Source organism: Schistocerca cancellata, chromosome 1, assembly GCF_023864275.1.
Source record: "Schistocerca cancellata isolate TAMUIC-IGC-003103 chromosome 1, iqSchCanc2.1, whole genome shotgun sequence".
NCBI lineage: Eukaryota > Metazoa > Arthropoda > Insecta > Orthoptera > Acrididae > Schistocerca > Schistocerca cancellata.
The window spans coordinates 573,746,717-573,773,508 of record NC_064626.1 but is presented as its reverse complement, the minus strand read 5'-3'; the positions used below and the strand labels follow the sequence as shown (position 1 = coordinate 573,773,508).

General features: G+C 40.0%; 1 protein-coding gene across 3 annotated transcripts in view; it reads right to left on the bottom strand.

Annotated features, from left to right (window-relative positions):
- The window catches only part of LOC126181702 (tRNA (guanine(10)-N2)-methyltransferase homolog), a 178,484-nt gene that overhangs the window by 49,799 nt on the left and 101,893 nt on the right, over positions 1 to 26,792 (bottom strand). For all 3 annotated transcript variants that reach the window (XM_049924791.1, XM_049924792.1, XM_049924793.1), the window contains one exon: positions 23,092 to 23,198. In XM_049924791.1, coding sequence (XP_049780748.1) covers positions 23,092 to 23,198 — 107 coding nt within the window. The remainder of the gene's footprint in view (positions 1 to 23,091; positions 23,199 to 26,792) is intronic.

The window sequence follows — 26,792 nt, the reverse complement described above, 5'->3', positions numbered from 1 at the left end:
TACATACAAAACACTATGAGAAACATTAGGAAAGTCATCCCACAAGGAGGAAATCGTAAAGCGTCTGTTTTCTCTCACCTTATTGTCCACTTCCTGCACCAAACTTTCCTTAAAGGCCGAAGGACGCCCACTCCATTGGTCATCATGCACATTTGTGCGGCCATCTTTAAATGCTCTCACCCACTTTCTTACCATTCCATCACTCATAATGTTTTCTCCATAAACTGCACAGATCTCATGATGAATAAGATCACTTTTACGCCTTTAGCACTAAGAAATCTTATGGCGTCAGTGCGTAGATTAAGGTACAGGCTTTCATGTAAAAATAAAATTATTGAGATATCTTAGCACGTCTTTTTTTAATTTCAAAATGGTACTTACTTAAAAAACATGCCTCGTAGACGAGTATATCGTAACAGAATCTTTAAGGCTGTGCAATGGATTTTAATATGGACTGCTATAAAAGTAGAAATAATTACAGGGAGAATTAAAGTAACACTTTTGCACTAAAATGTCATAGAATTCACGTATCTAAAACATGGTTAAATTAGTACTGATAATTTGTTCACATAAGGTGGCAGCTGTCTGCGACTGATCTGTGTAAACTTACATAAGTGCTTTCTTAAAGTAACAGAGAATAATACACCCCCCATGAGCCATGGACCTTGTTGTAGGGGAGGCTTGCATGCCTCAGCGATACAGGTAGCTGTACCGTAGGTGCTGCCACAACACAGAGGTATCTGTTGAGAGGCCAGACAAATGTGTGATTCCTGAAGAGGGCCAGCAGCCTTTTAGTAGTTGCAGGAGCAACAGTCTGGATGATTGACTGATCTGGCCTTGTAACATTAACCAACATGGCCTTGTCGTGTTGATACTGTGAACAACTGAAAGCAAGGGGAAACTACAGCCATAAATTTTCCTGAGGGTGTGCAACTTTACTGTATGGTTAAATGATGATGACGTCCTCTTGGGTAAAATATTCCGGAGGTAGAATAGTCCCCCATTTGGTTCTCTGGACGTCATCATCAGGAGAAAGAAAACTGGCATCCTACGTCTGCAGGGTGTGGAATGTCACATCCCTTAATCGGAAAGATGGGTTAGAAAATTTAAAATGGGAAATGGATAGGTTAAAAGTTAGGTATAGTGGGAATTAGTAAAGTTGGGTGGCACAAGGAACAAGACTTCTGGTCAGGTGAATGCAGGGTTACAAATGTTGTTGTGGTCTTCAGCCCTGAGACTGGTTTGATGCAGCTCTCCATGCTACTCTATCCTGTGCAAGCTTCTTCATCTCCCAGTACCTACTGCAACCTACATCCTTCTGAATCTGCTTAGTGTATTCATCTCTTGGTCTCCCTCTACGATTTTTACCCTCCACGCTGCCATCCAATACTAAATTGGTGATCCCTTGATGCCTCAGAACATGTCCTACCAAACGATCCCTTCTTCTGGTCAAGTTGTGCCGCAAACTACTCTTCTCCCCAATCCTATTCAATACCTCCTCATTAGTTATGTGATCTACCCATCTAATCTTCAGCATTCTTCTGTAGCACCACATTTCAAAAGCTTCTATTCTCTTCTTGTCCAAACTATTTACCGTCCATGTCTCACTTCCATACATGGCTACACTCCATACAAATACTTTCAGAAATGACTTCCTGACACTTAAATCTATACTCGATGTTAACAAATTTCTCTTCTTCAGAAACGCTTTCCTTGCCATTGCCAGTCTAAATTTTATATCCTCTCTACTTCAACCATCATCAGTTATTTTGCTCCCCAAATAGCAAAACTCCTTTACTACTTTAAGTGTCTCATTTCCTAATCTAATACCCTCAACATCACCCGACTTAATTCGACTACATTCCATGATCCTCGTTTTGCTTTTGTTGATGTTCATCTTATATCCTCCCTTCAAGACACCATCCATTCCGTTCAACTGCTCTTCCAAGTCCTTTGCAGTCTCTGACAGAATTACAATGTCATCGGCGAACCTCAAAGTTTTTATTTCTTCTCCATGGATTTTAATACCTACTCCGTATTTTTCTTTTGTTTCCTTCACTGCTTGCTCAATACACAGATTGAATAACATCGGGGAGAGGCTACAACCCTGTCTTACTCCCTTTCCAACCACTGCTTCCCTTTCATGTCCCTCGACTCTTATAACTGCCATCTGGTTTCTGTACAAATTGTAAATAGCCTTTCGCTCCCTGTATTTTACCCCTGCCACCTTTAGAATTTGAAAGAGAGTATTCCAGTCAACATTGTCAAAAGCTTTCTCTAAGTCTACAAATGCTAGAAACGTAGGTTTGCCTTTCCTTAATCTTTCTTCTAATATAAGTCGTAAGGTCAGTATTGCCTCACGGGATCCAGTATTTCTACGGAATCCAAACTGATCTTCCCCGAGGTCGGCTGCTACTAGTTTTTCCATTCGTCTGTAAAGAATTCGTGTTAGTATTTTGCAGCTGTGGCTTATTAAACTGATTGTTCGGTAATTTTCACATCTGTCAACACCTGCTTTCTTTGGGATTGGAATTATTATATTCTTCTTGAAGTCTGAGGGTATTTCGTCTGTTTCATACATCTTGCTCACCAGATGGTAGAGTTTTGTCGGGACTGGCTCTCCCAAGGCCGTCAGTAGTTCCAATGGAATGTTGTCTACTCCGGGGGCCATGTTTTGACTCAGGTCTTTCAGTGCTCTGCCAAACTCTTCACACAGTATCATATCTCCCATTTCATCTTCATCTACATTCTCTTCCATTTCCATAATATTGTCCTCAAGTACATCACCCTTGTATAGACCCCCTATATACTCCTTCCACCTTTCTGCTTTCCCTTCTTTGCTTAGAACTGGGTTTCCATCTGAGCTCTTGATGTTCATAGAAGTGTTTCTCTTATCTCCAAAGGTCTCTTTAATTTTCCTGTAGGCAGTATCTATCTTACCCCTAGTGAGATAAGCCTCTACATCCTTACATTTGTCCTCTAGCCATCCCTGCTTAGCCATTTTGCACTTCCTGTTGATCTCATTTTTGAGACGTTTGTATTCCTTTTTGCCTGCTTCATTTACTGCATTTTTATATTTTCTCCTTTCATCAATTAAATTCAATATTTCTTCTGTTACCCAAGGATTTCTGCTAGCCCTCATCTTTTTACCTACTTGATCCTCTGCTGCCTTCACTACTTCATCCCTCAAAGCTACCCATTCTTCTTCTACTGTATTTCTTTCCCCCATTTCTGTCAATTGTTCTCTTATGCTCTCCCTGAGACTCTGTACAACCTCTGGTTCTTTCAGTTTATCCAGGTCCCATCTCCTTAAATTCCCACCTTTTTGCAGTTTCTTCAGTTTTAATCTACAGGTCATAACCAATAGATTGTGGTCAGAGTCCACATCTGCCCCTGGAAATATCTTACAATTTAAAACCTGGTTCCTAAATCTGTGTCTTACCATTATATAATCTATCTGATACCTTTTAGTATCTCCAGGGTTCTTCCATGTATACAACCTTCTATGATGATTCTTAAACCAAGTGTTAGCTATGATTAAGTTATGCTCTGTGCAAAATTCTACCAGTCGGCTTCCTCTTTCATTTCTTACCCCCAATCCATATTCACCTACTACGTTTCCTTCTCTCCCTTTTCCTACACTCGAATTCCAGTCACCCATGACTATTAAATTTTCGTCTCCCTTCACTATCTGAATAATTTCTTTTATTTCATCATACATTTCTTCAATTTCTTCGTCATCTGCAGAGCTAGTTGGCATATAAACTTGTACTACTGTAGTAGGTGTGGGCTTCGTATCTATCTTGGCCACAATAATGCGTTCATTATGCTGTTTGTAGTAGCTTACCCGCATTCCTATTTTCCTATTCATTATTAAACCTACTCCTGCATTACCCCTATTTGACTTTGTGTTTATAACCCTGTAGTCACCTGACCAGAAGTCTGGTTCCTCCTGCCACCGAACTTCACTAATTCCCACTATATCTAACTTTAACCTATCCATTTCCCTTTTTAAATTTTCTAACCTACCTGCCCGATTAAGGGATCTGACATTCCACGCTCCGATCCATAGAACGCCAGTTTTCTTTCTCCTGATAACGACATCCTCTTGAGTAGTCCCCGCCCGGAGATCCGAAAGGGGACTATTTTACCTCCAGAATATTTTACCCAAGAGAACACCATCATCATTTAATCATACAGTAAAGCTGCATGCCCTCGGGAAAAATTAAGGCCGTAGTTTCCCCTTGCTTTCAGCCGCTCGCAGTACCAGCACAGCAAGGCCGTTTTGGTTATTGTTACAAGGCCAGATCAGTCAATCATCCAGACTGTTGCCCCTGCAACTACTGAAAAGGCTGCTGCCCCTCTTCAGGAACCACACGTTTGTCTGGCCTCTAAACAGATACCCCTCCGTTGTGGTTGTACCTATGGTACGGCTATCTGTATCGTTGAGGCACGCAAGCCTCCCCACCAATGATTCTTAAACCAAGTGTTAGCTATGATTAAGTTATGCTCTGTGCAAAATTCCATGGTTCATGGGGGGGATTACAAATACAAAATCAAATAAGGGTAATGCAGGAGTAGGTTTAACAATGAATAAGAAAATAGGAACACCGATAAGCTACTATGAACAACACAGTGAATGCATTATTGTAGCCAAGATAGACACAAGCCCCACACCCACCACAGTAGTACAAGTTTATATGCTAACTAGCTCTGTAGATGATGAAGAGATTGATGAAAAGAAATTATTCAGATAGTCAAGGGAGCTAAAAATTTAATAATCATGGAGGACTGGAATTCGATAGTAGGAAAAGGAAGAGAAGGAAAAATAATAGGTGAATATGGACTGGGGAAAAGAACAAAAGAGGAAGCTATATGGTAGAATTTTGCACAGAGCACAACTTAATCATAGCTAACACTTGGTTTATGAATCATGAAAGAAAGCTGTATACGTGGAAGAGGCTTGGAGACACTGGAACGATTCAGATAGATTATATAATAGTAAGACAGAGATTTAGCGACCAAGTTTTAAATTGCAAAACATTTCCAGGGGCAGATGTGGACTCTGACCACAATTTATCGCTTGTGAATTGTAGATTAAAACTGAAGAAACTGCAAAAAGGTAGGCATTTAAGGAGATGGGAACTGGATAAACTGAAAAAAACCAGAGGTTGTAGAGAGTTTCAGAAAGATCATTAGGGAACAATTGACAAGAACAAGGGAAAGGAATACAGTTGGAGAGGTATTGGTAGATTTGAGATATGAAACAGTGACGGCAGCAGAGGATTAAGTGGGTAAGAAGATGAAGCTAGAAATCCTTGGGTAACAGAAGAGATATTGAATTTAATTGATGAAATGAGAAAATATAAAAATGCAGCAAATGAAGCAGGCAAAAAGGAATACAAATGTGTCAAAAATGAGATTGACAGGAAGTACAAAATGGTTAATCAGGGATGACTAGAGGACAAATGCAAGGATGTAGTGGCATATATCACTAGGGGTAAGATAAATACTGCGTATAGGAAAATTAAAGAGACCTTTGGAGAAAAGAAAATGAATATCAAGAGCTCAGATGGCAAACCAGTCCTAAGCACAGAAGGGAAAGTAGAAAGGTGAAAGAGTATATAGAGGGTCTATACAAGAGCGATGTACTTGAGAACAATATTATGGAATGGAAGAGGACGTAGATGAAGATGAACTGGGAGGTATGATACTGTGTGACGTATTTAACAGAGCACTCAAAGACCTAAGTCGGAACAGGGTCCCAGGAGTAGACGACATTCCATTAGAACTATAGATATCCTTGGGAGAGTTAGCCATGACCAAATTCTGCAATCTGGTGAGCAAGATGTAAGAGACAGGTGAAACATCCTCAGACTTCAAGAAGAATATAATAATTCCAATCCCAAAGAAAGCAGGTGTTAACAGGTGTGAAAATTACTTAACTATCAGTTTAATAAGTCACGGCTGCAAAATACTAATGCAAATTCTTTACAGACATATGGAAAAACTGGTAGAAGCACCTCGAGGAAGATCAGTTTGGATTCTGTACAAATATAGGAACACGCGAGGCAATGCTGACCTTACGACTTCTCTTAGAAGATAGATTAAGGAAAGGCAAACCTATGTTTCTAGCATTCATACAATTACAGAAAACTTTTGACAATATTGACTGGAATATTCTCTCTCAAATTCTAAAGATGGCAGGGGTAAACAGAAACAAGATGGCTGTTATAAGAGCCATGGGGCATGAATGGGAAGCAGTGGTTGAGAAGGGAGGGAGACAGGGTTGTAGCCTATCCCCGATGTTATGCAATCTGTATATTGAGCAAGCAGTAAAGGAAACAAAAGAAAAATTTGGAGTAGGAATTAAAATCCATGGAGAAGAAATAGAAACTTTGAGGTTTATCGTTGACATTGTAATTCTGTCAGGCACAGCAATGGATGTGGAGGAGCAGTTGAACAGAATGGTCAGTGTCTTGAAAGGAGGATATAAGATGAACATCAACAAAAGCAAAACGAGAATAATGGCATTTAGGTGAGTTAAATCGGGTGATGATGATGGAAGTAGATTAGGAAATGGGACACTTAAAGTATCAGATGAGTTTTGCTATTTGGGAAGCAAAATAACTGATTATGGTCGAAGCAGATTCACTAGCGCAAGAAAAGTGTTTCTGAAGAAGAGAAATTTGTAAACATTAAGTATAGATTTAAGTGTATGGAAGTCTTTTCTGAAAGTATTTTGTATGGAAATGGAACATGGACAATAAACAGTTTTGACAAGAAGAGAGTGGAAGCTTTCGAACTGTGGTGCTACAGAAGAACGCTGAAAATTAGATGGCTAGATCACGTAACTAATGAGGAGGTACTGAATAGAATTGAGAAGAGGGAATTGTGGTACAACTTGATAAGAAGAAGGGATTGGTCAGTAGGACACATTTTGAGGCATCAAGAGATCACCAAGTTAGTAATGGAGGGAATCATGGAGGGTAAAAATCATAGAGGGAGACTGAGAGGTGAATACACTAAGCAGATTCAGAAGGGTGTAGGCTGGCATAGTTGCCCGGAGATGAAAAGGCTTGCAAAGGATAGAGTAGCATGGAGAGCTGCATCAAACCAGTCTCTGGACTGAAGACCACAACACCAAGAGAGAATAAGAATAGCCAAGTAGTATAGGACAGGAGCAGTGGATTTTTTCAAAGTAGCAGCTTTTCTCCAAATTTATTTATACAAAGTAATCTAGAAGTAATTCCCTTAATTGTCAGCATGAGTAGATTTACACTAATTTATTGTTAGTGTACTTTACAGTAGCACGTACTCGCAGTTGCTTGTTCTTGTTAACATATAATTTAACTCATTTCACAATACTGAAAGTCATCCTCCATCATGAGATTTATAGAACACAATGTATGGATGAATGAATGTGAAGTTTTTAATGTATCACCATCAGTTACTCACAAAGTACCTGACACAACATAAAAGTACTATTTGCTACTGCATTTATAAAGATAACAACTTTGTAATATGATGTCTAGCCTAAAGTGAGTAAAGGTGAGTCACATTCGATCACAAGTGAATGGAACAGAATGAAAAGCTATGTCACCATCAATAGAGGTGTGTCCACACTAGATGGAATGTCAACAGAACATCACTTTTCTCAAACCAGTACCAAATGGTGAAACAGAGGTTATGAGACACAATCCATGATACAAAAAGTCAGAATATGATGTTAGAATTAAGGAATTAGCAATGATATTTTTACTAATGGACAAAGCTAAATTCATAGTGGGTGTTCTTTTATAAAGGTCATATTGTAAATTTTCCATACTGATGAGAAGCAAAAGAATAGGACAAGTGTCTTCAAACATTAACGCTACCGATGTTTATTTGCTCAAGAAAATATATACACACAAACAAATCAAACTATATTTAGAAGCCAATACACAGAGCCTTTTTACCTTATCCATGGTGTTTTGTTTTCTTTCCGAATACCAAATAATGTCAAGAATAACTGTATTTTCTCATTCAATAGAGCTGGATTTTTCACTATTAAAAAAAGTATTTTAATGAAAATTGTTTCATTTATTTGATATTCTTATTTATGCATTGGGTAGCCTTTTCCTTTTCGCATATATTGTACATTTTAAGTCATTTTCCACTTTCAGGTACTTGGCCTCTTTTGTAGCAGAATTCTCACATGAACAATATTGAAGTTCTCATGGATCCTTCTCAAACTGTCACAAAAACAAAACTAATAATAATATAAAAATTCAGAAAAGACAAAAGCACAAAATGCACTACTACAATATAACTCACTTATGGCGAGAATACGTTAGCTTCTGATGTTTCCTGGTGTCACCCTCCCACCACCAATGTCAACATCAAAATTTTCTTTCCAAGAATCCTTGACACTGACATTTCATTACATCTTGATTTGTTGGAGGTCTTTGTGAATGGAGCCATTTGAAATGGATTTTGGAATGACTTTCCTGATGTACAGTGTAAAATTCATGCTTGTATACCAACAGCTGCATCTATTCATGATACATACTAGGGCATTTGTTAACATTATTCACTCCATACCTCTGATAAACGTGTTCCTTTAAGAGATTTGTAAAATACGATATGTGTACTCAAGAGCAATTAAATTAGGCCCCTAAGTAGGTTGTTGCAGCACTCTGTTTGGCCCTCATGACAGCAGTGAAGTGTCACGATACATTCTACAAGAAACCACAAACAATGAGATGTCTTTCTTATCCATAACTGTTCAATCAACAGCCAAATATGTCAAGATTGGTCAAAGCTGTGTTCAAGGTGTGCACGTCTCAGGGACTGGTGTCCCAAATGTGCTCATAAGGACTGAAGTGAGATGACTTGAAGATACCTCACACACACTCTCGTGTGCTCTCGTGTGTTCTTCAAGTTATTTTGCCATAGTCTGGGATCAATGGGGTGTTATATGGTTTTACTGAAGGCAACGAGCAACTACAGGGTGCTCTAGGTGAACAAATGAGTACACCACATCAGGCAGCAGGATCCTATATCATTCATCTCATGTAATCACCCCCCCCCCCCCTCCCCAGACAACAATATACCTCCAACATCTACCATGAGCAATGTTGGCAGGTGTGATGCATCGCCGTATGTAGTTTCCGATGTACTTGTGCCCAGCATCAGAATGCCAATGTGTACCACAAACCATCAGTCCAGTTACCCTCTCTCCAGTCACCAAGTTTCCAGTGGCCCATGTCAATCTCTGTATCCTGAGATATGGGGTGCAGGGCCGTCTGTACCCCACACCAAGGAGTTGATTCTAGACTGTATAGTTGATCAGTAGTTGTCCAGCATTGCAAAGACAAGCAATCTGCTGCACTTTGTCCTATCTATCTCATGTTGTAGCACCTGACAGTTAACAAAAATACCAGTCATCAATACAGTGTTGTCCACGGCAGTGAACAAAAGTACCGGCAGTTTTCCCTCACCTGGGATACAACACAATACACCATTGATACATGGAGAGTCCTGTGCTCATTCAAGCTAAGGTACATTGGTATCCTTTTCGTTTCACATATCCACAGTGAGAAGACCCGAAGTAGAATATGCCAGAACTGCATAATACTGTGTGTATTTACAACGGAAGAGATATTCTAATGTTCTGCCCATATATCAATAGTGAAATAGTCCTAATGGAAGTGAAATGAGTAAAGAGTCAGAAACATATTTTCATTTAAAAGTTAATGCTAAACTTGTCACAAAAACCTAACTGTATATAAACAGAAGTGCATACAATAATTTTACAACACTCACACAAGGATTCCATTACTGAAATGAAAATGTACATAATTCCAATTTTATGTAGCACTCTTCTTCTTCTTCTTTTTTTTTTAATTATATCTACTTCAATTGGTTCTGCTAACATATGGAATAGAAGCTGGCCACAGATAAATGCTTTAGCCTTCTCTTAAAATGTGTTATATATTAATAGCTAAACTGTTATGGCCACTGGCAAGTCATTTAAAATGTATGTTCCTGAGTAATGGACATATTTCTGAATCACCATCAGTGACTTTAAATCTTCATACATTTTTGTTTTTTTTGTTTTGACTGTTAGTCCCATAGACACAGCTGTTCATTTTAGAAAGAGACATATTATTTATAACAAATTTCATTCAGGAGCAGATGTACAGGGAAGCAGCAGTTAACTATCCTCGGCCAACCACGAAATAGTCCAGTGATTAATGACTGATTACATAAATAACCTGATATGTAACTAAATTCACAGAACCTCTTTAATTAACTTTGTTGATATTTAATCATAAGCACTAGGCTGTTTTAATTTAATGTTTTAACTGTCGACATTTCTTCTTCTGGTGTAAAGAGGGTCACATACTTGTGTCACATATACCAGGCTTCCGTAATCTGGACATGCACTGAACTCACACCAATAGTCATCCAGTGTAAAATCGTTCCATTTATGTAACTGCCAAATTATTCCATCTGCCCTGGCAACATCTGCCTCTCCAACATACAGCTGCTCTCCCTCATCTGGTTGCGTGTGCGCGCGCGCGCGCGTGCGTGTGTGTGTGTGTGTGTGTGTGTGTGTGTGTGTGTTGGTTTGTTAATCAGTGCAGAGTCAATCCCACATGAAAATTGCACTCGCTATCCCCCAATCTCACTCATGGACACAACCTCAAAGTCTGTAAGATAGGATGCATATGATCAGATTTGTTAAAACTGTTAATTAATACAGAATTAGACAGGGATATGTGGCTGGCTGCACCCTTAAAAAAAAAAAAGGATGAGCCAGCCACCTTGATAACTTATTAAAAGCTTCTCTCCAATATTTTAGGGAACAAGTCAGACATTTCACAGAACCTTCAGAGTTGCACCACACTTGCACCTCTGTCAGTTAAAATAGAGGGCCAATATGTAGGTAAATTAGCTGCTATCAGCTTGTCCGAATACAAAATGAAGTCAACTAAAATGTGGTACACTGTGATCCATAGAACACAAGCACCAAACATTGGAGAGTCATCTAGCTGGTGCAAGAATTCTTGTGTCATAGGGCTGCATCCTATGCAAAGACAACAGAAAAGGACCTCATCCCATGTGTGTGGCTGTAAAGACATATGCTATGACCAAATTGTTGGCCTTAGTAGGTGCAACTCGCTGTCACTTCCAGTCTTCTTCCCGCCTACACATGACTCTGTACCTCAAAAGTGAGGCAAGAGCATACAGGTGAATGGCACACTGAACTATCTGACTATCTCAACATGATTCCTTGGCTGCCACATCTGCCATTTCATTTCCCTTAATATTCACGTGTGCCCTAGTACCTAGCAGAAAGATACCTCCTTCCCCAGCATTTGTAGATGGAGAAGTTCATCCCACATACTCTGGATTAGTTTATCTCCTGGATACAGGTGTTGTAGAGAGAAATTTAGCAGTCACAATACATCTCATCTGCTTCAGTATCCTCAAGATCACTTATAAGTCTGCACTGAAAACAGTGAATGCTTGAGGTAACTGGATCTTAATAACATAATTGGGGAAAACAACAGAACATACAAGGCAATCCCCCCATTTCGACACACCCATGAATACAGGTACATACAAACAAACACGATCTGAACAGACCTTGAAGGCCCAATGTGGCCACCATGTCACCTTCAGCCCTTAGGCATCACTGGAAGCAAATATGGAGGGGCATGTGATCAGCACACCGCTCTCCCGGCTGTTGTCAGTTCTCATGACCAGTGCCACTATTTCTCAGTCAAGTAGCTCCTTAACTGGTCTATCCAGAGCTAAGTGCACCCTGCTTGCCAAGAGCACTCGGCAGATCTGGGCAGTGCCCCATCCAAGCACTAGCCAAGCCTGACAGTGCTTAACTTCAATGATCTGACGGGAACCGGTATTACCACTGTGGCAAGGCCGCTGGTTACAGCTGTATACACTGACTGAAAAAAAAATCACAACACCAAAAATATTTAATGTAGAACAGTGAAATTTCAGGACTACATTTGCCTAGGTAACATATTTGAGTGATTAATATTGCAAGATCGCGGGTAAATGTACGTGTGAGATAAGTCATTGCAAATGTGAAATGCTGGTACATCAATAACAGTTGTAACACCCACAACGTTGAAAGCAAGCATTCAAAAGTGCATTCATTATGTTATACAGGTGCTGGATGTCAGTTTGTTGGATGGACTTCGATGCCTGTTGCACTTGATCGGTCAATACAGGGACAGTTAATGCTGGTTGTGGATGATGCTGGAGTTGTCGTCTGATGATGTCCCTTATGTACTCGACTGGAGACAGATCTGATGATCAAGCAGGCCAAGGCAACACGTCGACACTCTGTAGAGCAAGGTGGGTATAAGAGGAACATGTGGGCAAGCGTTATCCTGTTTCAAAACACCCCTGTTCATGAATGGCAGCACAACAGATTGAATCACAAGAGCGACATAGACTTTCGCAGTCAGGATGCATGGGATAACCACAACAGCGCTCATGCTGTCAAACAAAATCGTGTCCAAGACCATAGCTCCATATGTAGGTCCAGTGTGTCTAGCACGCAGACAGGTGGGCTGCAGGGCCTCAACTGGCTTCCTTCTAGCCAATGCATCATCATCACTGGCACAAAGACCAAATCAGTTTTCATCAGAAAACACAATGGACCTCCACAATGAGCTCACGCTTGACACCACTGAAGTTGCAAATGGTGGTGTTTGGGTTCAGTGGAATGCTCACTACAGGGCACCTGGCTCAAAGCTGTCCTTGAAGTAATCGATTTGAAACAGTTTCTTGAGACACCATGGTCCCAACTGCTGTTCAAATTGATGCTGCAGATGCGCCAGAGCCGTATGCCAAACACGATGGTCTGTCCTCTCGGTGGAGCCACGTGGCTATCCGATCTTGTTGTGGCCGTACATTCTCATGACCACCATTGCAAGCAATCGTGAACAGTGGCTACATCCTCGCAAGTCTTTCTGCAGTATTTCAGAAGGAACCTTCAGCTTCTTGTAGCTCTATCACACGACCTTGTTCAAACTTGGTGAGATGTTGATAATGGTGTCTTTGTTACCTTATAGGCATTCTTGACTAACATCAACTCACCATGTTCAATCTTAAAGGCAACTAATGCCCAAGACCATTACGGTGTGTATTTAAAGCAAACTTGATATACATCCTCATAGTGGCACTACTATTGCCACACTCATGTGACCAGCATGAAATCTGAACAGACATCACCTTTCAGATGTAGACACACTTGCCACCTTTCATTTCTGTCGTATAACTCCTTCTTGGTGTTGCAACATTTTTTCCTGTCAGCGTAGTTGTAGTGCTCATTTAAAATGTTGTAAAATACGGTATTAAAAACAGATGCTGTAGTTCAGCCTTTTTTGCAACTCATCTAGAGGGCCTCTGTAGTAAGTGGGCAGTAGTCAGTTCCACCTCTGGGTTTGACTTTGTTCTTCCACCTACACCAAGTTACTCCAGCTCATGCTTCACATGGGTCCTAAACAGCCTTGTTGTTCACAGACAGTTTCAGAAAAGATATTTGATAGCTGGATGGGCAACAGTATGGTATATATGGTGAGGAGCCATGTTGGCAGTTGGAAAAGGTAAGAAATATGACAAAATATTTGAAAAAGGTGATTAAAAGGTGACAGAACGTTTTTAAAAGGTCACTAAGAGGTCAAAAATTATTTCAATAAGCAGAATTGGCCCAATGAATTGTTTTCATTTTTGATAATCCCCTACCAAAAAGGCTTGTTAAGGCCATAATAAATTTCTCTATTAAGGTCCTGGATGGGGTATTGCCATTTTTTCCCTTCATACAAGTTTTATTGATATACACAGGTACACAAATAGTTTGGTATTGGTAATTCAATATTGATGATCGTAATTCACAAAAAAAAATATAATCACATTTTTAAAACTTAATGAATGACACTCTACACTTCAATATTGGTGAAAGATAACATAATATTTTAGGATTACTGTGTCTTAGGGATATTAGCACAAAATGAAGTCATCATATTAGATATTTTCTCAAGGTTTTTCTGAATGTTTTCCACCTCTCTTTCCTTCCCTCTTTCTTCTACTTTTATGATTTGTGCTTCCTCACACATACCTTGGGCAAATTTTATTGCCCTTAAATATGGTAACTAAAGAAAACTTCACAAGCCAAGATCACTAAACTGGCACTTTACTCGGTGACTGGTTTCAACAGAGCTATACTGCTGTACCCAGACCTTATGCTTTTTTAATTTTTACAGTGTGTTATCAATCACCGTTACAAATCATTTCACACTGCATATGCACATCCCACTACCATGAAGATCACAAGACATCAGCATGTCACATATAAAAGTAAAATAAAGAACATCAACTGCCTTCAGTCACAATCCTGTTTTTATTTCAATGCACAATACATTTTGAGGCCATGGGGACTCATCTTCAGGTGGTCTGGTAGTCTACATCGATTATTTTTCCAGATTTATGTTAATTCTGGTCCTGGTAAGATTACAATGGCATATTACAAAATGGGCACATTGCGAATATAAGTTTACAAAACTAATACAAATCGAAAAATAACATACTGTTTCCAGTGGTGGATACATGGTTCTTGAAGTACAGTATGAGTAACCATGTTTATTTACACACGAAGTGAAGAAAAATTCATGCACTCGGACTTCACAGTGTGATTCTTCACGTCCTACCAACACAAAAATGTCGCTTACTAAATTTCATCCTGCAAATATTTCTGGCAGTAAATAGAGATTAAAGACTGGCAATCTGGCAACAGCTAATCACATGTATAGTAACTGTCAGCATATTGTAGTAGTGCTGTGCAGTTGATGCAGCGGATAGCATTTTGGGTTAGCATGCAAGAGGTCGAGAGTTCGATCCTGTGTCCAGATGCATTTGTTTTTATTTTCCTCTTTCATTCTGCCATATAATATTATAGTATACACTGTTGCTTGAGCAATATGTACCCAACATTTATATCATACAGTGTTTGTAAAGGTGAACATAACAGGGCCAGACAAGCTGGAAATAGACAACTGAAGCAAAAGACCTGTCATAGAACAGAATAACTACAAAAACAATATCAGATTCAAGGTGATTAAGATGATTGCACAGTTAAATAACTCTACACCTATCAGTCATTCACACCACAAGCAGTACGTCTGCTCAGAAGTAACACATAAGCAACCAGAGACAATAATAATTTCCATATTAATTACTGCATGACATTTACAAAAGAATACATGGTACTCAGGCCAGACGCTCAAAGTGAACCCCCTGCATGTCCAAACATTGCGTAACCCACTTGATCATACAGCTCTGTACTCTTCACAACATGGCTGCATCCACAGATACAAGAACAGCATGAACACCTGCTATCAGTTCTTCCCATGTTTGTTGGCAGAGTAGAATGTGCTCCTACAGGGGTCCCCACAGGAAGCAGTCCAAGTGATTTAGGTCAAGTGAATGCCGAGGCCACACATATGATCCTCCACGTCCGAGCCATTTCTCTGAAAATGTTCTGTCTAAATACCATTATACATTAATTCCAAAGTATGGAAGTGCACCATCATGTTGAAAGCATAACCTCTGCCCAGCATGAAGTGGAACATCTTCCAGTGCAACAGACAAGTGGTTTGAGAGGAATGCATGATACCTACATGCAATCTACTGGTCAGGCAACAAGCACGGTCACAAACTCCTATCTCCCAATATTCCCGCCCAGACGTTGATTCCAGAGCAAACTTTATATCCATGGTTGTGGAGGACATGCTGGTTAATGTCACACCAGTGGTGGGCATTGTGAAGACACCTTTAAGAGTGAACACTGCTTTATCCAATCATATTACAGGGTTTACAAAGTCGTTGTTGGCTTCCTGTTATTATTGGAACCATTCACAGAACTGCATCTGCCGATGGTAGTCTGCAGGATGCAGGTGTTACATTAAAGAATAATGACAAGGGTGCAGCCCATGCTCATGCAGCACGTCAATGACTGTGTGTTGTGAGACACGCAGCCGCCTAGCTATGCCACGTGTACTTCGTTGAGGTTCTTGGTGTATGATCTCCAGAATAGTTTCCTCAGTAGCTAGATAACAGCGAGTCCTTGAACGACCTCTTTCACACAATGGTGGAAGGAGGGAACCTGTCTCCTGATGGCAAACCTCCAGAGAATGAAAAACATTTTTGTCTGGATGACATCGACCAGGATATCTAGCAGCATATTCACAAGCAGAAATACCAGCCCAGTTATCAGATGCACCAAGGACCAGAATCATATCAACTTATTCACTGTTTGTATATGCCATACATATGTCACACTGTTTTAGAATAACACAAGAAGAAAATACCAATATGTACGAATGTACATGGAGTCTGTCACAGGCACATTACTCTGCTAACAACTGGTCCCCGTCTGGTGAACAGTGCATACAGTATTAACACAGCATTAGTTGCAGTGGGCTGTTCCGCCTAAGTGCATCACCTCTCTTACAGCTTTTGTTCTGCATGATTCATCCCAAAGCTACTAACTGCGAAATGTTCATTTTTGAATTACACTGTTTCCCTAACAGTAATGGATCTGATGTTCCCACATTTTTGTCAATGATGACGATAATAATAATAATAATAATAATAATAATAATAATAGTAGTAGTAGTAGTAAAGCATGGTGATACTTCCTAACGGCATGTGCTTATTATGGCATAATTAGTGTTTCCATGGTGATAATACATACAAACGGTAACTGGGTTTGGAAATTATTTGCAAAGCATGTTGCTACCCCTACTGGTGATGTAATGCCCTATCAAAATGTAATGAACTTGAACGTGGCAAGAAATAACAGCTGGTACTAATCAACAAGACTGTAGATGGAGGGCACACAGAAAATACATTTTGAATCTAGTAGATGCAGTGGTACAAAACGATTTGTGTCCACAACAAGCAAAAGGCTTCTTTTAAAGGTGACCAATAAAAACGACTGTACTTCGATTTCTGCGTCCACAGTATGCAAGTGCCAATGGTTTATGAAAGATTCACTGTCTGACAATTGAGATGCTAGCTATCAAACCATGCATATTACATTTAGCAAATAAAAGCAAATACACCTCGACCCAAAATTGAACCCTCAGCCTCCTGCATGTGAACCCAAAATGCTGTCCACTGTACCAACTGCACAGCACTGCAACTACATGCTGACAGAGTTAGTTACCATACATGTGATTATAGTGTTGCCAGATTGCTAATCTTTTACAACCATTTACTGCTGTAAACATGAGCAAAATGAAATTCTGTGAGAGACATTTTTGTATTGCTGTATGTGAGGAATCACATAGCAAAGTCCAAGTGTGCGAATTTTTCTTCACCCTGTGTACACGCTTTTTGTTCTACAGCACATGTTGTACATACAAGTCAAAACAAGTCAAAGTTAAAGATGCTACATTTCTACAAAATACACAGATTTTATTATTTCAAAGGAGATGAAGCCATTAAATTATTAGTTATACATAATAATATTTACAAACAAATATTTGTGAATATATCAAATGTGGATTACGTATCAAATGATTGCACTATAAAATATTTGTTTCTTTAGAAAAAAATAAACTTTCAAAATTATTGAAAAAACGGTGGCTGCTAAACTCCATTTGTTCACTCAGCATGTTTTCAGAAGATTTTATTTTGTGTAACATTATTTCTAATCATTCTAGTAGATCAAGTTTTTTACGATGGTTTTCTGTGTGGAGTGCAGTTAGGTTGTTATAAATGTCACTTAGTCTGTGTCTGTCAAGGTACATGTAGTTGCAATTGTGGATTCGTCGTTGTGGTTAAGTCTGAAAACATCATTGTGTTCTTTGTATCATGTGTGGAAAGTTCTTCCTGTTTTGCCTATGTAAAATTCAGGGTAGCTATTACATTGCAATTTATATATTCCTCTGTATTCTGTTACTGGGGTGTTTGTGTTTACTGTGTGAGGTAAGCGGTGTCCAAGTTTGTGGTTAGTAGAGAATGATATTTTAATATTGGTGTCTCTAAATAAGTTAGCAATTTTTTAAGATGCTGTGCCCAAACAGGGAATGCTTGTGAAGAAGTGTGTTGTGTCAGTAGTTATTCTTGTAGGGCTTCTGTTACAGATGTTTGCCTGTATTTTGTTGGATAGTTTGTCAACTGACTTTTCTGAATACCCATTATTTACTGCAATTACTTTGATCATATCAGTTAGATTTGTTAATGCTTTGGGTTTCAAAGGTAATGTATGTGCCCTGTTCAACGTGGATGTAAGTGTAGCATACTTGTGTGTGTTTGGATGGTGAGATGATTCACGTATCATGATATCAGTGTAGGTTGCTTTCCTGTAAATGTAAAAATTATGTTCTTGTTGTTCATTAACAATTTGCGAGGTCTAAGAAATCTATGGATTGATTTGTTTCATGTTCAGTTGCGAACTTTATTTTATTGTGGAGTGAACTGAATAATGTAAGAACCTCATCAAGTTCATCTTTTGTGTCATCAAGTAGGAGTAGAGTGCCATCTACATATTTTCTGTAAAATACCAGTTTTTTCAGCAAGTTTATTTTCCCCTTAGAAAAATTTATTTTCTAAGTGGTTGATTAATATGTCAGCAAGGAAGTTTGACATGTTGTCACCCATAGCTAAGCCTTCTTTCTGTTGGTAGATTTTATCACTGAAAGAGAAGTATTTTTGGGATAGTATTAGTTGAGAACAGTCTTGGTTGCAATTTTAGTTTTTTTATTTATCAACTAAGCGTTTCACCTTATTTAGGCATCTTCAGTCTGATCTTAATCTGGTATTTCTTAGTATGATCCTTTAGACAGTGCAGCTAAAGGGCATCGTCGAGGACATCAGGCCAACATCGCCTGCATTAACCTCAGTAAATACTTTCTAGATTGATGTATGTGACTCCAAGACCTGTATAGCGCATTCACGTTCACAGAAGTAGATACTAGAATTGCAGTATGTGCTCCTGTGAACGTTAATGTGTTATGCAGGTCTTGGAGTCAGTCACGTCCATCTAGAAAGTATTTACTGAGGTTAATGAAGGCAATGTCGGCCTGATGTACTCGACGATGCTCTTTAGCTACACTGTCTAAAGGATCATCCTAAGAAATACCAAATTAAGATCAGCCTGAAGATGCCTAAATAAGGTGGAATGCATAGTTGATAAATAAGAAAACTAAACTTGCAACCAAGACTGTTTTCAACTCATACTATTAAACGCTGGTTTGCTGATTCATGCCACAGATGGATTGGAAGAATTTTTTTTGGGGAAAACTAGTCTGAGCAGTATTTTTGGGATAGTATTAGTTTGAGCAGATCGACCAACTCAGAAATCTCCGATATGGTTAGTTACTTGTGTTTGATAAGGTTTTTCTATAGTTGCAATTGTCTCTTTGACAGGCACAGCATCAAATGAGGCCCATCTAGCTTCTCTGGGTAGTTTTACATATTTGATGAGTGTTGTTGAATCACACGTATTTTTTATTGAGTATGTGGTGTCAAAGATGTAAAATTCCCTGAGGATGTTATTTAATGGTTGTGAAAGTTTGTATGCAGTGAGCAGGAAGTTACAATGGTTAAGGTTTTCTTCAATTTTTCCTGGAATTTAGTTGTTGAGTCATGGTTCAATTCAGTAATATTGTTTTCTGAGAAAAAATTAAGAGTTTTACCAATGTAATCATCTTTGCATTACAAAAAAGTGTATATATGTTCATAAACATGTTTGCTCCTAATGTGATTCAAAAACCATGTAACCACCACTGGAAACAGTAAGTTATTTTTCAATTTGTGGTAAACTTATATTCACAATGTGTCCATTTAGTAATATATTATTGTAATCTTAGCAGTACCAGAATTAACCTAAATCTGGAAAAATAATCACTGTAGACTGTCAAAGTACCTGAAGATAAGCCCCCATGGCTCGAAATGCATCGTGCATTGAAATAAATCGTGACTGTGACTGACGGCAGTTGTTCTTTATTTTATGAAAGTAGTATAGTCACAGAAGAAACACTGACAGAAATCAATAAAATTTATGTACAAAAATAAACTTAACTACATTGTGTCAGTTGCATGTGGTCGTGTCCACTATGGCCAGGTAAGATAGAGGCATTTAAACAATCATTCTGCCCACACTCCATATGTGAATGAAACAGCAAAAAAGCCTGATAACTGATGCAATGGGATGTACCCTCTGCTATGCACATTACAATGGTTTGCAGGGTACAGATGTACATGCAGACCAGACAATCTGGGGCTGTCAGCAGTGGACCACTGAGAGTGAACAGAAAAGGCGAACAACGAGGAAACAGGAGACATCGCTACAGATAAACACAACCAGTGACTAACCCAGAGAGTGAAAACCTGAATGTAGCAAAAGTGGAGATGAAGAACCAACAATGCATTATGACAATGAGACAATAGTGAAGTGAATACACCACTGAGTCCCAAATTGCTGATGGAGGAACTTATTGCAAGCTCATTTGGAGATTGAATAGTGCATGGGGACACAGTGTGCAAAGCTAACACTAGCAGTTGTAACAACTCTGCCTTGTTGTCGAGGTCTTGTTCCGTACTCTATGGCAGACTTTAAAGTTGCTGGGCTGGGATACCAGATCCCTTCCCACCCAAAATGGGTGAGTATGGCTGGAAGCATCATGGATGATGATGTTTTCGGAAAGTGAATACATAGTATGATTCTTGTTCCTGAATCATAGCTCTCGTGACAATTAATTCATCTAGACAGTTACTGGAAGTGGCGATGCACATAGCTGAATGTATCTCTGGAAGATTGCAGGAGCAGAAGACATCTAAAAAGGCAAGTGCCGGTATTTTGCACAAGCAGATAACTAAGCTGTACTGTGACCCTTCATCTAGCTATATTTGCAAATGTGTGTCAGTAAGGTCAATCTTTGAAAAATATTCTCTTCTGACAAGGTTTGTGAGGTCGCCTGGATGTGGTAGAGGGTAGGTTTCTACTTGTGCTTGTGATTGTTGGTTTAAGGTCGGTGCATAACATAAAGGAAGGAAGATTAAGTTTTAATATCCCATCGACACTGAGGTCATTAGAGACACAGCACAAGCTCAGATTATTACAAGGATAAGGAAATCAGCCATGCCCTTTCGAAGGAATCATACTGGCATTTGCCTGATGTGATTTAAGGAAATCCCAGAAAACCTAAATCTGCATGGCTGGACTTAAGATTTGAACTGTTGTCCTCCAGTGTATTTGAACTTTAATCCTCCAGAATGTGAGCCCAGTGGGTTAACAACTGCACCACCTCACTCAGTCCATAACTTGAGGAACAATTGGGTTCAACTGGTTCAATCACCCTAGGCTCGTGGAGTTGGTCAAGTTCCTGCTTAAATGCTGTCAACAAGTGTAAGGAGACTGGAATGGGCCATATTTGACAGAAAAGAGGCACAGCATCTAGTTGCAAGCAGATATGAACCTCGAAATCACACCCCAGGCCTGGTTCAAATATAGCTGCAAATGCAGCACAGATATCATCCATTTTGTGGAAGAGAAGTGTGTCAGTGATTGCCTGAACTTCACCACTGATGGAGAATGAAACGCAGAGAAGGCAACCAGACTGAAAAGATTTCCAATGAGTGACTATCAACAACAAATAACATGATCTTATTGTTGACATTACTGTACACTGCAGTGATTGTAAACTGGCATCACTGAGGAACTGATTTCTCACCATATACCAACAACTTGTCTGGGACTGGCACGGTACAATTAGCAGTCGAGACAACATTAATTCATCTGATGCTGATGAATCATGATGCCGCTGTCTTGGAAGCAGTTTCCAGGTGTTTCGCATTCCTGGGACCCAATGTAGCATCTGGATATTACTACTTGCAGTCGGGCCATGAGGCACTTTTTGTCTGGTGCTTGTCCAGTTTTGAAATATTGCATGATTGTCAAAATATCTTCCATGATGGGTTGTCTAATTTGAGGGGCGATGTGTGTACTTCCAGATAGGGAGTGAAATGAACAACATCTCTAATTACAGAATCTCCATATGAGGCTCTCTCATGCTGGGTTTGTAGAAGTTTAATCACATTGGTGACTTAACTCCTGTAAATCAATCATTCAGGAGCAATACAACTAACCAGGCTGTTTGTGGTGTTGATATAATTTCAGTCATATGCAATCACACTGAATCTTTGTGAATAAAAATTCAACAGTAACATGCACACTTCCTTCAATTTGAGGGCACCTGCATTCAATAGAGGAGCCAATTTCTTAAGTAAGAATAATGTCTCCAGAGAAAACCAAGGCAGGAAGACTGAATGTTGGAGACTGTTATCAGTGGTGAAGTGTTAAATGTCAGAAATGCTAGTGGGAAGTATTAGAAATTGCTCCTGGATGACTAATTTACAATGGTTAAGTAACCAATGTGACTAAACTTCTATGAACCCAGCATGAGAAAGCCTCATATGGAGATTCTTTAATTAGAGATAAACAGGTTGTTCATTTCACTGCCAATCTGGAAGTACAACATCAGCCCTCAAATTAGACAACCTACCATGGAATATATTTTGACAGTCATGCACTCTTTCGAATTTGGGCAAAAGTGCCTCTTCACCTGACTGCAAGTAGCAAGCATAAGAAATTTTATAAAAGAAACAATACTTACTGACAATGTCTGCTTACCCAAGTAATTTAATGAAATTATAAACAATAGGAACAACACACGGATTTTTCAAGTACGGCTGATTAATGAAACTGCCTGATGAAAAAAAGGAAACAAAACCTGAAAATCTAATCTCACAGAAAAAAAACATAACAAGCACAAAGTTTTTCCTACAGCAGTGAAGCAAGTGAAAACCTTAATTTCTAATTAGACCAGGTGGTAAGTACAGGCCACATCCGCATGCAGGCTGAATCAATGACGACAGGCCGGGATTTTGTTCAGGAAAGACATATGGCAAATATAGATATAGAAAATAATAATATGCAGCATACATTTAAAACATTAAGTATTTTTGGTGACATAGTTCTCAGGTATGGCAGTAACAACATACCTTCTTTTGTATTCTTGTGGGTCGGGTCTTTCCATGCAACATTAAATAATCTATATCTGTTCCAAGAACATAGCCTCCGAACTGTGCAGCAGCAACTAGAAGTGATCCTGAAATGTCATTTTTAAAATTTATTTCATCTGTCAGCCTAAACAAAAATTCTGAAATTTTCCAAAAGTAAGAATTACTTTTGACACTAGTAATAAATGTTTTCAGCTTTAATATCCTTTATTGAAACAATTATTGATACAGAAAAATGGCAAAAATTTAGGACCATTGGTATTCCACTGACCTCACAAGGAGACTAAAAATTTCATAACTAAGCTGATACTCAATAAAGTAAATGTGAATTGTTTAGAATATACAGAAAAAAGTAACTTCAGTTGTTAAAAATAAAATCTGTCAGTAATGTATAATAACAATGATGATGATGATGATGTGATGGTGACAGCATTGGATTTATGGAATATACTTTGTATTCCTATCTCTCCACAAGAAAATGCTGCCTGATGTGGAATGTGAATTGACATCTAGGCAGTACTGACAGTCTGGCAATGCAGCTGGTCCTTAATTCCCCTGCGCAAAAGGCAAGTTCTCTCTTGGCGGGTTCTATTCAATGCTATCAGGTACGATGGTCTTCAGTTTCATTCACTGTGCATCTACACTCCTGGAAATTGAAATAAGAACACCGTGAATTCATTGTCCCAGGAAGGGGTAACTTTATTGACACATTCCTGGGGTCAGATACATTACATGATCACACTGACAGAACCACAGGCACATAGACACAGGCAACAGAGCATGCACAATGTCGGCACTAGTACAGTGTATATCCACCTTTCGCAGCAATGCAGGCTGCTATTCTCCCATGGAGACGATCGTAGAGATGCTGGATGTAGTCCTGTGGAACGGCTTGCCATGCCATTTCCACCTGGCGCCTCAGTTGGACCAGCGTTCGTGCTGGACGTGCAGACCGCGTGAGACGACGCTTCATCCAGTCCCAAACATGCTCAATTGGGGACAGATCCGGAGATCTTGCTGGCCAGGGTAGTTGACTTACACCTTCTAGAGCACGTTGGGTGGCACGGGATACATGCGGACGTGCATTGTCCTGTTGGAACAGCAAGTTCCCTTGCCGGTCTAGGAATGGTAGAACGATGGGTTCGATGACGGTTTGGATGTACCGTGCACTATTCAGTGTCCCCTCGACGATCACCAGTGGTGTACGGCCAGTGTAGGAGATCGCTCCCCACACCATGATGCCGGGTGTTGGCCCTGTATGCCTCGGTCGTATGCAGTCCTGATTGTGGCGCTCACCTGCACGGCGCCAAACACGCATACGACCATCATTGGCACCAAGGCAGAAGCGACTCTCATCGCTGAAGACGACACGTCTCCATTCTTCCCTCCATTCACGCCTGTCGCGACACCACTGGAGGCGGGCTGCACGATGTTGGGGCGTGAGCGGAAGACGGCCTAACGGTGTGCGGGACCGTAGCCCAGCTTCATGGAGACGGTTGCGAATGGTCCTCGCCGATACCCCAGGAGCAACAGTGTCCCTAATTTGCTGGGAAGTGGCGGTGCGGTCCCCTACGGCACTGCGTAGGATCCTACGGTCTTGGCGTGCATCCGTGCGTCGCTGCGGTCCGGTCCCAGGTCGACGGGCACGTGCACCTTCCGCCGACCACTGGCGACAACATCGATATACTGTGGAAACCTCACGCCCCACGTGTTGAGCAATTCGGCGGTACGTCCACCCGGCCTCCCGCATGCCCACTATACGCCCTCGCTCAAAGTCCGTCAACTGCACATACGGTTCACGTCCACGCTGTCGCGGCATGCTACCAGTGTTAAAGACTGCGATGGAGCTCCGTATGCCACGGCAAACTGGCTGACACTGACGGCGGCGGTGCACAAATGCTGCGCAGCTAGCGCCATTCGACGGCCAACACCGCGGTTCCTGGTGTGTCCGCTGTGCCGTGCGTGTGATCATTGCTTGTACAGCCCTCTCGCAGTGTCCGGAGCAAGTATGGTGGGTCTGACACACCGGTGTCAATGTGTTCTTTTTTCCATTTCCAGGAGTGTATAATCGTGCCTAGATTGCACAAAGGCTCTACATAATTTCAGGAGACAGGCTCAATCTCATTCCCACATCATATGCAGCATACATTTAAGATATTAAATACTTTTAAGAACATAGTTCCTAGGCAAGGTAGCCGCATTACCTTCTGATTAAAAATAAGGCTCAGTAATGCCACAAACTCATTCTTAATTGGGAAGATTAAAACTACTTAAAACTACAATAGAAATAGTTAGTAACTTTTCTGTTAAAAATGTAAAACCAAGTTTTAGCATCCATTCTTCCTGCTTACTGTCAACCGTATATAGTGTACTTCAGCTGGACGGTCGGAGACACACAAAAAAACTAAAAACTTGCCCGTGAATAAAGAGCCATAAATGAGGCAGTTTACTGTGAATACAACAGATACAGCTTTTTAAAAAATCTGATGTTGTACATCTGCCTCCAGCAAGGTCTGGTTATCAATGGTAGATTGCTATCTCACTGAAAGCAACTAAAGCCTGGATACCTAGAATCGCAACAAAGCAAAAGTTTACTATCCACTCCAAGGTCTTTATCACACAGGTGGTGAGGGCAACACAACACATGTATGTACAGTTTTCAACAGGCTTGAGGAGGAAAATTAAAATGGCTTCTTTACATGAGTTGAGAAATGTTCTTTTCCACAATAAGTTAAAGTGTTCTAGGAGAATGTCCTTAGTCTTCCCGGTGAGATGATGTAATATGATATAATGGATTTAGCTGTTGCTTGGAGCCTGTTTATTGTACTCCAGAGAAACCCAAATTCAGCTCTCACATAGATAAGAGGCACCTGCAATTTCTTTCTCAGCGATAACAGTCAAGTCCCAATCACATCTCTATAATCACTGAGCAGCAGTTAAAAGCCAGATCCTGGCAGGTAGTAGTGGTGATCTGAAGGAAATGCTCTTTCACAGTTTGGGAAATGACTTCCTTGCTGTTCAGAGGACTCTATTCTTAGGTAATTCTTCAGTCTTTCCTGGCAATATGTTGATATATTGAATAATTGGGTCAACCAGCAGAAGACCCAATGTCAAATCTATTCTTCATTATGGTACTATTAAGATACTACCCATGACCACCTGAAATCATTAATGGTGTTCCATACATGTGTTGGTTTAGTGGAATGGGTAACTAAAACTTCAAGGTATACATTGTTAACTGAGATCAGACATTAATGCAATGATCTAGTTTTTCCCTTTAATTATAAAACAGTAATTTTCTCCAAGCCACCCAAAAGGCTTTAAGGTTCTTGATTGGTAATTTGCACTTGAACCTCAATACCACACACACACACACACACACACACACACACACACACACACACACACACAGATATATATATCTCTAAAAACAAGGATGATGTAACTTACCAAACGAAAGCGTTGGTATGCTGATAGACACACAAACAAACACACAAAATTCGAGCTTTCGCTGCCTAAGGTTGCTTCATCAGGAAAGAGGGAAGGAGAGGGAAAGACAAAAGGATGTGGGTTTTAAGGGAGAGGGTAAGGAGTCATTCCAATCCCGGGAGCGGAAAGACTTATCTTAGGGGGAGAAAAGGACAGGTATACACTTCTTCCTAAAATTCACAAACCCAATCATC